The 10,993-nt window shown below is 36.4% G+C and overlaps 1 protein-coding gene across 2 annotated transcripts in view; it reads left to right on the top strand.

The window, feature by feature from the left end:
* Positions 1 to 10,993, top strand: part of COG3 (component of oligomeric golgi complex 3) — a 64,281-nt gene that overhangs the window by 12,424 nt on the left and 40,864 nt on the right. For both annotated transcript variants that reach the window (XM_081214902.1, XM_081214903.1), the window contains exons 2-10: positions 3 to 149; positions 2,410 to 2,471; positions 3,752 to 3,917; positions 4,705 to 4,779; positions 5,892 to 5,984; positions 6,646 to 6,771; positions 8,036 to 8,116; positions 10,045 to 10,088; positions 10,555 to 10,681. In XM_081214902.1, the coding sequence (XP_081071028.1) occupies positions 3 to 149; positions 2,410 to 2,471; positions 3,752 to 3,917; positions 4,705 to 4,779; positions 5,892 to 5,984; positions 6,646 to 6,771; positions 8,036 to 8,116; positions 10,045 to 10,088; positions 10,555 to 10,681 (921 nt within the window). The remainder of the gene's footprint in view (positions 1 to 2; positions 150 to 2,409; positions 2,472 to 3,751; positions 3,918 to 4,704; positions 4,780 to 5,891; positions 5,985 to 6,645; positions 6,772 to 8,035; positions 8,117 to 10,044; positions 10,089 to 10,554; positions 10,682 to 10,993) is intronic.

Below are 10,993 nucleotides of genomic sequence, written 5' to 3'. Positions count from 1 at the left end.
AGCTCCCAATTGAAGACTTGTGCAGTTTAACATCCCAGTCGCTGCCCATTGCACAGGCTTCAGTAGTGCCTGAATCTACAGAAGACATTCTCTTGAAGGGATTCACCTCCTTAGAAATGGAAGAAGAAAGAATTGAAACTGCACAGCAGGTGAATGGCAGCATTATTTTTAAGGATATTTGATTGTTTTAAATGTCTCAAGACAGAGGTCCTAATTAAAAGTTCTGAACATTGGAAACTGTAGTTAAAGTCTTTCTAGAACATCTTTTTGTTTGTTTGTTTGTTTGTTTGTTTTGGGGGCTGGAGAAAGAAGGATATATTACTTGCACCAAGTAAGGAGAACACCAGTGATCTTTCCCAAAGCTGTGTCTCTTTCTAGAACATTTTTGATTTTGTGTTAGTTGTGGTTATTTCTTAAGTTTTTTAAATGAACCTGTTGCCCAGTTTTATTTGCAGTACAGATAAAAATATGCTATTCCAAGTTTGGATAGACTATTATATTTATTAAGGTTTTGATATTTTATGCCCTTTAGACCTCCTCCCAGTATGTGTCTGTGTTAATGTGTCCCCCAACGTGCATGTGCATGGACACATGCACACATGCAGACCCCCCAACCGCACCCCTCACTGCTTGTTGCTAGGTAATTTCTTTCTTAAAAACTTCAATATGCTCTTTAGACGAACGCTTATAGTTACTTTTCTGAAATTTAGCATGTGAAATCTCTTGGTTTTTGCTTATTCCCAACTATAAACTTAAATGTACAGTAGTTTCTTCTGCTGCTTCCTCTGTCTCATCTTTCTGTCCTCTTAAGAATCAAAGCTGAGGAAGGACCTACTGTACAGCACAGAGAACTATACTCAATATTTTGTAATGACCTATAAGGGAAAAGAATCTGAAAAAGAACAGATAGACACACACACACACACACACACACACGCACACACACACACAAAACTGAATCACTTTGCCATGCACCTGAAACTAACACAACAGTGTACATCAACCATACTTCAATTAAAAAAAAAGAAGAATCAAGGCTAAGGCATTTACCAAGTGAAACATAAAGCAAATGTGCTGAATTGCATATACACTAAGTCAGGGGTCCCCAACCCCCAGGCCATGGACCGGTAGTGGTCCGTGACCTGTTAGGAACCAGGCTGCACAGCAGGAGGTGAGCAGCGGGCGAGCGAAGCTTCATCTGTAGTTACAGCCGCTCCCCATCGCTCGCATTACCGCCTGAGCTCCGCCTCCTGTCAGCATTATGGTGAGTTGTATAATTATTGCATTATATATTACAATGTAATTGTAATAGAAATAAAGTGCACAGTAAATGTAATGCACTTGAATCATCCCGAAACCATCCCCCCTGCCCCCCACCGGGTCCACGGAAAAATTGTCTTCCATGAAACCAGGCCCTGGTGCCAAAAAGGTTGGGAACCTCTGCACTAAGTCAAGAGAGGCAGTGCTGCAAAGTGATGAAGAGCTCTAGCTCTTGAGTTAGACCAACCTGGATCTGAAGATCACCTCTATCACTTACCATCTGTGTGAGCTCAGGCAAATTACTTATCTTCTCAGGTCTCTTGTTTCCTAATGTGTAAAACAAAGATAATTATATACTTATCTCATAGGACTTTCATGAGAATTAAATTAGATAATGCATGTAAATGCAGTGTGTGCCAAGCACACAGTGTTCAGGAAACGAAAGACAAGGTACTTGGCAAGAGTAGTATCTTGAGAGAATAAAGCATACCTTTGACTTCGAATCCCACTTGAGAATTATAGAAGATAATCTTGCACCATGTCTATGAATTTACTTGGACTATTTGAAAAAAAAAAAAAAGATCTTCCGGATTAAATTTGCACTTGCATATCTCTCTTTAAATTAAAAAAAAGATCTAATACATTGTTATAATTTACATACAATAAAATGTACTCATTTTAAGTATTCAACTTGATAGTAGAACCAGAATTCAAACCCAGGTTTAGCTGATGCAAAAGCTATGTTTTTAAACCACTCCTTTATATTATTTCTGAGCTTATATTCTCACAATTATTATTAGATAACATTAATATTTACCCAAAGCCCTATGTTACCTACTCAAATTTGGCAGACTAGCAGGTAGGCATTAGCTTCTTAGGAAGAAATGTTTATTTCTACATATTATCGTGTTAATACTCTTTCTTATTTAACTCTGAAAATGGCCCAAGTTTTTAAGATACTTTGCTTTTCCTGGAATGTAGACACTGACCATGCAATTAAATTATCATCTCCTGGCTTAAAGCTATTAATGTCTGAGCCCCAAACAGTAAGACTTCGTGTCTACCCTTTTGACTTGCTGTTTAGCATGTAGCCACTTTTCATTTTCTCTGTTTTAGTTTTGTTGACAACGTAATACCCTATTTTTCCAGTTTTTCTCATGGTTTGCAAAGCTACAGACTCAGATGGATCAGGATGAAGGAACTAAATATAGGTATGTGGCTCTTATATTTGTTGGCTGTCCTAATTCTTAGATCATCTTAAGCATTTCATTATCTGTGCCTTTAAACAAAATTAAGGTACAAAGAAAACTTGAACAGCAACATTTTCTTTAAGAATAGCTAGAAAGGATGCGGGTCATTCCAACTGGTATTGGAAGTTGTGTGATTTAAAAAAAAGTCACATTGTAATTAATAGGTTAGGAGGGGCAGAAGTTGATTTTAGATAACTCTAGAAGGGCTTGGAATCAAGTGGGAGTTTTGTCAGGAACCCTAAGAGGTGTTTGCTGCCTTTCTTTAGAGGGAGAGACCCAAGAGACTTTAGGGATGGCCAGCTAGGCTGGGTGTGAACTATGTTGTTTTGTTTGTGTATATTGACAGCATGGGGGAAGTGACTGTACTGTTTCTAGCTGATTTGGGGACCGTGGGTTGAACATTTGTATTCATTTGACATTAATTAAGTGACTACTATTGCTAGGCATTGTGTTAGGCTCTTTGATGTATGATTCCATTTAATCTTCATAGCAGCTCTATAAGGGAAGGTGTTATTATTCCCATTTTACAAGCGAGTAAACTGAGGCCTGTGACTATTAAATACTTGCCTAATGTCATGGAGACTTGGGCAGAGCTGGGACTTGGACTCAGGTCTTCCAATTCCAAGTCCAAAATTCTTTCCATGACATCACACCATCTCTCAAAGGCAGACATGACCTGAAGGATGGACCTACTTGTTACCTTGGGATGGGCCTGGTGTCCCAGTCTTTGAAAGTTGAGGCCATGATTTATTGCCCTACATGTGAAAAGCCAGTTTATGGCTTTAAGGCTGATTCCTTTGTGTGTGTGTGTGTGTGTGTGTGGTATGTGGGCCTCTCACTGCTGTGGCCTATCCCGTTGCGGAGCACAGGTTCCGGACGTGCAGGCTCAACGGCCATGGCTCACGGGCCCAGCCGCTCCGCGGCATGTGGGATCTTCCCAGACCGGGGCACGAACCCGTGTCCCCTGCATCGGCAGGCAGACTCTCAACTACTGCGCCACCAGGGAAGCCCAGGCTGATTCATTTTATTGCTCATAGTTTCAATCATTTTCCTTCCTAACTACTGAAACAGTTTGTGACATAGCTTTTGCTATATTTCTGAATATAATAAACTTTTTGAATAGGTCAGACTTTCCTTCTGAAATGCAAACATTTGGGGGAAAACAAGACTTTGTTGTTTATTGTCTGTGCTTATTGGGGGAAAATATTATTGCCAATCCCCTTTTTGGTTCTGTTTTCTAGACAGATGAGGGATTACTTGTCTGGGTTTCAGGAGCAGTGTGATGCTATATTGAATGATGTCAACAGTGCTCTTCAGCATCTGGAATCATTGCAGAAACAGTATCTTTTTGTGTCCAATAAGACAGGAACCCTACATGAAGCCTGTGAACAGCTCCTGAAAGAACAGGTAATTTGGAATAGGAGAGAGTGTCAGTGACTGACTATGTTTAATATTTTATTTTTAAATAGATGAATACAATTTAATTCTAATTTCCTTTATTTCTCCAAGTATATTTTGAACATTTCTCTGTATGAGGCCCTGTGCTAAGTATGCAAATTATTACTTTGACAGCCTGCTTTTAAGCTTATGTCAGCAGGAGCACGGGCAAGCTTTCATATGTTTTGAGCTGTTAGGTCTCAGTACAGTTTCAGAGTGAAGAGGGTATATTCACATTTGCGACAGTTTTCTTTTTTTTTTTTGGCTGCGCTGCGCGGCTTGCGGGATCTTAGCTCCCGACCAGGGATTGAACCCAGTCCTTGTTACTGAAAGCGCCGAGCCCTAACCACTGTACCATTAGGGAATTCCCTATTGACACTTTTCAAACAAGGCATAGTGATTATACTAATGGTGGGGTTTATGAAAAGATGAACAGATCTAGGTTGCACTTATAAACTTGTGACTTAAAGATAGAATATTTAAGTTACTATACTTATCTCAGAATTTTATCTATGTATATTTGTATGTTTTTAAAAAGGTAATCATCTGTTATTTTATAAAAAGATATGTAATTTACTGTAATAATCATTGCTTATTTTAGCCCATGATTGCAGAAATCTTTGGGCATTATTCTGAAATCATATATCTAATATAAACCTGTATGTCTAGTATAAATCTCTTCGATGTAATTTTGAGACTGGAGTGTTGATTCTTATGTTCTCACAATAACTGATTTTTCTCTTTTAAAAAATTCAAGTCGGAACTTGTTGATCTGGCTGAAAACATTCAACAAAAGCTCTCCTATTTTAATGAATTGGAAACTATTAACACAGTAAGCATTGTTCTTTATTTTTTCTAGAATTAGTGGCTTTATTTTATATTTCCCATTCTGAGTATAATCTTTAACCTTATAAATTGGCTTGAGTGATATTTTAACAATAGTTTGCTTGTTGTTAAGATATTCCTATTTGTGAGTGATGGACATACCATTACCAGTTCAGATTTCCAAATGTGATTTAAATAATAGCTCTTCTTAAATTGTATTTTTGCTATTAAAATCTTTGTTGGTTAACTCTTATAGTATCATATTTGTAAGCTGTGAAGGTTATAAGAAGAAATATTCCATTTTAAATCTTGCTGTGGTTGTGCTTCTATAATAGTAATTAAAATATTTCTTAAACTAATCTCATGTTTAGTTTGAGGAAAAGTATAGTCCTCATAACGGATTCTTGGATCCCAAAGAGGTAGTCACAATAAAGACTTCTGTGTAAATTATATTTCTCTGTGTTCTGGCTCATAAATTAATCATAATAACTGCATCTAAATCATGTTATTAAAATTATTAAATTAATCTAAATTATTATTGTTTGCTAAAGAGTTAGAAATAAAACCAGTAGCCAGTTAACAGTGGAATGCAATGGGAAATATAAATCATTGCCAAACTATTTGTATATCAAGATAAGGAATAATTGGGTCATTTTACTTATATTTTATATATATTATATAGTTTTATATATTTTAATATTTATCATTTTATCTATTATATTAAATATCATGTTTATATTATATATTACCTTATATTAGTACTATTTGTATATGTTTACTTATATTTTACTTTCAGTATGACTGCTGAACATGATAACTGCTAGTTAATCTTTTAACCTTGAGAAGATCGCCAGTGTTTGAAAGTGGAAAATTTATGTTGTAAAGTGCTAGAAAGTGGGAAATCTAGCTACATGATGTATTATTTTAATATAACATTGTGCAATGGAGTATAAAGTGTTTACTAATTCGTGAAGAGCCCCATTAAAGGTCATTAGGAGTAAACTGAATTCAATCCATATTCTTTTAAATTTGTCCTTTCTTTATTGTATTGTTACACATGGGCTGCATTTGAGTATATTTGGTGACTCTTAAAATGTAAAAATTTTTTTTCCCTTAAAGAAATTGAATTCTCCCACGCTGTCTGTGAATAGTGAAGGATTTATACCAATGCTGGCCAAGTTAGATGACTGTATTACATACATATCATCTCATGTAAGTCATGGTATTTCTGTATGTTTTAAAGAAATCTTAACATCCCTATTATATCATTTCTTATGCAGTAAACTAATTATTTCTTTCCATAATATACTTGAAGAAAAACTATAGTAAATTCTTAGTCATTTTCAGTAGTGATGTAAAAAATGCTTTCAGCTGCTGCAGCAACCCCTGGAATAGCAAAAGCGGCTGGCTGACACAACTTTATCCCATCCAAAAGGACTAGTGATTTTTGGACTGACTTACTGTTTTGCTAGATGCTTCCTTGGAAACAAAAAGTAGTACTTAGCGGGGGAAATAAAAGGACAAGTCCTTTGGTTTAATCACCATCTCTTTCTGCCCTCCAAGGATTTATAGCTGTATTTATTTCACCCAACTCCTATTCTTTTCTTAGTTGGGCCTCACATATTAGCCTTGTTGTCTGTGGGATACTGAAAATATATTTTGCTAAAAACTGCAAATATTTATTGAGCCCTTGCTTTGTGCCAGGCACAGGGAATTTGGCTATGACCAAGACAGTCATAGTATTTGTCTTCAAGGAGCTTACAATCTACATAAGATCTTCTTTTGAACTTTCTGTATAGCTTTACATAAAGGACAGGTTGGTTTTCATTAAAAGTTTGCTTCATCTTTGTAAATCTTTCCCTTTCCTTTACAGCCAAATTTTAAAGATTATCCTGTATATTTACTGAAATTTAAGCAGTGTCTTTCTAAAGCTTTGCACCTCATGAAGACATATACTGTGAACACACTACAGAACCTCACAAGTCAGTTATTAAAAAGGGTGAGTTAACTGGTGAGGTGTTTCTTTGTTTTTGTTTTTTTAATTCATTTATTTTCCATAATGTTAGTCTGAGATTAGTATCTAGTAACTCCAATTTTTTTTTTACCTTTTGTTAAATAAATATGTGTTGCAATTTTATTTATAAGAAGAAAAAATGCCTACATTATATATGTCTGTCACAGTCTTATTTTCAAAGAATATATAACAGTGTGAGAAATATTCAGTACTATATGATAAATATTAAAATAAGATTCAAACTATTTCTCACTTAAGCTTTTTCTTTTCCTATCTTTTTAAAGAAAATATTAGGAGGAAATACACCAAAATAATAAAAGTGGTTCTGTCTGAGTGGTAGAATTACATATGATAGATTCTTTCTTTACAAATGATGGATAATTTAATTTTCTGTATTTAGCAAATGTATTTTTATTGAATGCCTTCTAAATGCTCGGCATTGTACTAAGAACTGTACAATAGTGAAAGGAGCTAACAAGGTCCCTGCCCTCATGGAGCTTATGTTCAGGAGAAATAATCAGTAAAGAAGGAAAAAGACAAATTAATAAATTACAGATTTTAGTAGATGCTAGGTGGAAAATTAGCAGCGTGTTAGGTTAGGAAATAAGAGTGGAGCTAGATCAGATGGTCATTGAGCACATTTCTTTCCTAAGAAAATAAAACCTGAAAGATAATTTATTTTATTTTTTCAGCCTACTTTCTAAAGAATATGGAATATCTTGAGCTTTTAGTTCAAAGCTACTGATTTTTGTATTGCATTTTACCATTCCCATTGCTCTTAGCTGACATAACAGACTATAGAATTTTTCTATTTTGCAAAATTTTATTTTAGGAAACTAACACCTAATAAGTACTAGTACCTACCGTGTGTTAGTGCTTTATCATTGAGCCGTGTAAAACCTTTGTGCGTGTGTGTTACCACCATTTAATGGATGCACTGAATCTCAGAGAGGTTAAGTAATTTGACCAAAGTCCTACACTCAGAAAGTGACTGAGTATGAATCTGAGTTCAGTCTTTTTACCACCAAAATTCATGTAACGTAGCATAAATTTTAATTATAAAGTAGAGAGAGACAACAGCTCCACATAATTATTTCTCATTTGTAGCAATAATAGTATTTAATCTTCCTCTCTGTAAGCTTTTGGTTGGCCAAGCAGTAGCCATACGAAATGGTTTGTGTTATACTTTCTGAACCATTATTTGTTCGCTAATTATCTTCCTTCCCTATCCTCCCCCATGTTTCTTTAGGATCCTTCATCTGTACCTAATGCAGACAATGCCTTCACATTATTTTATGTGAAATTTCGAGCTGCTGCCCCCAAAGTCAGAGTAAGTCTATTGACATAAATAAGATAATGCTATGAAATTTATTTAGCCAGCCCTTTTGAAATGCTAAGGTATGTTAGGTCCTTTGTTTATACCAGGAAAATGAACCTGAACGAAAGGTAGACTTTGTCCTTCCACATTATAGCAGTGTATGTTGAGGTCCTTTAAGCCCACAGAGCAGGAAACACCTAGCTCTTCCTGTGATGCTCAGGGAACGTTTCCAGTTGAAGGTGATAGTTGAGCTTAAAAAAACATAGATTTATAGCAGCCTTGAGGGGATTGATAAGGATATTTTATACAGAGAGAGCAGCATGTATAGGGAAAGTTGTAGAGACATAAAAGACTTGTATTTTGGGAGGACCTCATTTAAGACTGAAACATAAGACTTTCCGTAAGGTGTGATAGTAAAGAAGAAAGGAAAGATGGCAAAGACCACCTCACAGAGGATGTTGCATGTCATGCTAATTCAGGAAAAGTAGAGAGCCAATGCAATACTTTAAATCAGTGTAATCCCAGATACAGCTGACTGGAGCTGGTACATGTATCTTTTTTTTTTATTATTGTGAAGCTACTAGAAAGAGTAGTCTGCTTTTGCTGACTCTGACCTCACTCTCTTCCTTCTTTCCCTCTTGAAAGTCAGTGGAAAGGAGTTGTTTTTTTTTTTGTTTTTTTTGTTTTTTTTGTGGTACGCGGGCCTCTCACTGTTGTGGCCTCTCCCACTGCAGAGCACAGGCTCAGGACGCGCAGGCTCAGCGGCCACGGCTCACGGGCCCAGCCGCTCCGCGGTATGTGGGATCTTCCCGGACCGGGGCACGAACCCGTGTCCCCTGCATCGGCAGGCGGACTCTCAACCACTGCACCACCAGGGAAGCCCGAGTTTTTGTTTTTTGAAATAGGAACTTGGTCTTGTTTAGAGAAGATACAGTGGTTAGTCGATGGTTTGAGGTTTAGATTGTGCCTGATTTGTTGCTTTTGCTTGTTAGTCAAACTAGCAATGATAAAATTTTGATTAGAAAAGAAATGGTGTAGATAAGAGGGCTCAGTGGTGGGTGAACATAAAATGATTATATAATTATCAGTGGCTTTCCTACATATCATTAGTAACCAGTTAGTATATATGATGGGGTTTCATTTATATTAGTGACAGAAAGCATAAAATATTTACCTAGAAATAACCTTAATGGGAATATAAGGATGAAGAAAATAACAAAACTAGAAAGAAAATCATAAAAGTTTGAATAAATGGTAAACCTATCACAATAGGTTCCTGGTTGGGGAGACTTAGTTTTTAAAATGTCAGTTCCTTGGGCTTCCCTGGTGGCGCAATGGTTAAGAATCCGCCTGCCAATGCAGGAGACACGGTTCAAGCCCTGGTCCGGGAAGATCCCACATGCCACAGAGCAACTAAGCCCGTACGCCACAGCTACTGAGCCTGCACTCTAGAGCCCGCAAGCCACAACTACTGAGCCCGTGTGCCACAACTACTGAAGCCCACGTACCTAGAGCCTGTGCTCCCAACAAAAGAAGCCACCGCAATGAGAAGCCCATGCACCTCAACAAAGAGTAGCCCCCGCTCGCTGCAACTAGAAGCAAGCCCATGTGCAGCAACGAGACCCAGCTCACCCAAAAAGAAATTAAATAAATTAAAAAAAAAAATCTTTAAAAAAAAAGCAGATTGCAAAGCTGAATATGTAGTATAATTCCAGTTTTGTTTAAAAAGAAAAATGTAGTAACTGTGTGCATACAAAAACTGAAAGAAAATATTCTGAAATACTGTGATTACTTTTTTTGTGTTTTAGGTGACTTTCATGTTTCAACTTTTTTGTAGTCACAGACTTTCTAACATGAGTTTGTGTTACTATTATAATCAGAAAGCAATTGAAAATATAACTAAAACAGATGGAGTTAATGGACTTGTCTTTATTCCACAGACTCTCATTGAACAAATAGAACAACGATCTGAAAAAATACCTGAGTGAGTACCCACAGGGTCCTCAATTTCCAAATTACCTTCCTTGAAGTGCTCTTTTGCCAGGTCTGTTATGTCCCTGATATTTTCTGAGCAATTACCTTGCATGCTGTACAAGCTTTTTCTTGTAGCACACAGCTCCGTTTGGGGAGCAAGGTCACAGACCTGACCTGGTGAGTTTGTAAGGCATCTTTTCCCATATAGCAGGATTTCCTTCTCATTTAGGTAGATGTAACATCACTACTCTTGAAAGATAAATCTGTCTTTAAAAGATAAAGGTTATGGTAGTTCATTATGGTTTGTTTTTTCTTTATATACATAAATATTTCTAGTATTTAATGTGGGCAAATGAGCGGTAACCATATAGCTTTGGAGGTTTGGCAACCTATTTTGGGATTTAAGATCGGATTTAATTTACATATCTGAAATCAGAAGTTTATACAGTACTCCAATCTCATTTGCTTTTCATCAGATACCAACAACTGCTAAATGACATCCACCAGTGTTACCTTGATCAGCGGGAACTCCTTTTGGGCCCTAGTATTACTTGTACTGTAACAGAGTTAACCAGCCAGAATAACAGAGATCACTGTGCCTTGGTGAGTTTCTGCTTGTTGTGGTTTAATGTTAAACCTTCTTTTGAGCTGTTAGGATACCCTAGAAACTATACTTGGGTAAATAAGTTTTGGTCCCCATATCAACAAACTTACAGAATGTTTCCTTCTGTTATGACAAATCTAGTTTAGTAATTAGCATTCAGTTTGGCAAAATATTCTCATCTTGATTGATTTTTTGAGGTATGAAGATTCACAAATCAGTATTGTTTTTTGAAAGATGAAGTTTCAAAGTTTCTGGATTTATGTAGACAAATTAATCTTAGCTTTTGCTGCAGAAGTGCTTTTTTTAGTGTG

The sequence above is a fragment of the Mesoplodon bidens genome (genome assembly GCF_964165515.1).
Source record: "Mesoplodon bidens genome assembly, chromosome: 17".
In the NCBI taxonomy this organism is placed as follows: domain Eukaryota; kingdom Metazoa; phylum Chordata; class Mammalia; order Artiodactyla; family Ziphiidae; genus Mesoplodon; species Mesoplodon bidens.
This window is presented reverse-complemented; position numbering and strand designations above follow the sequence as displayed.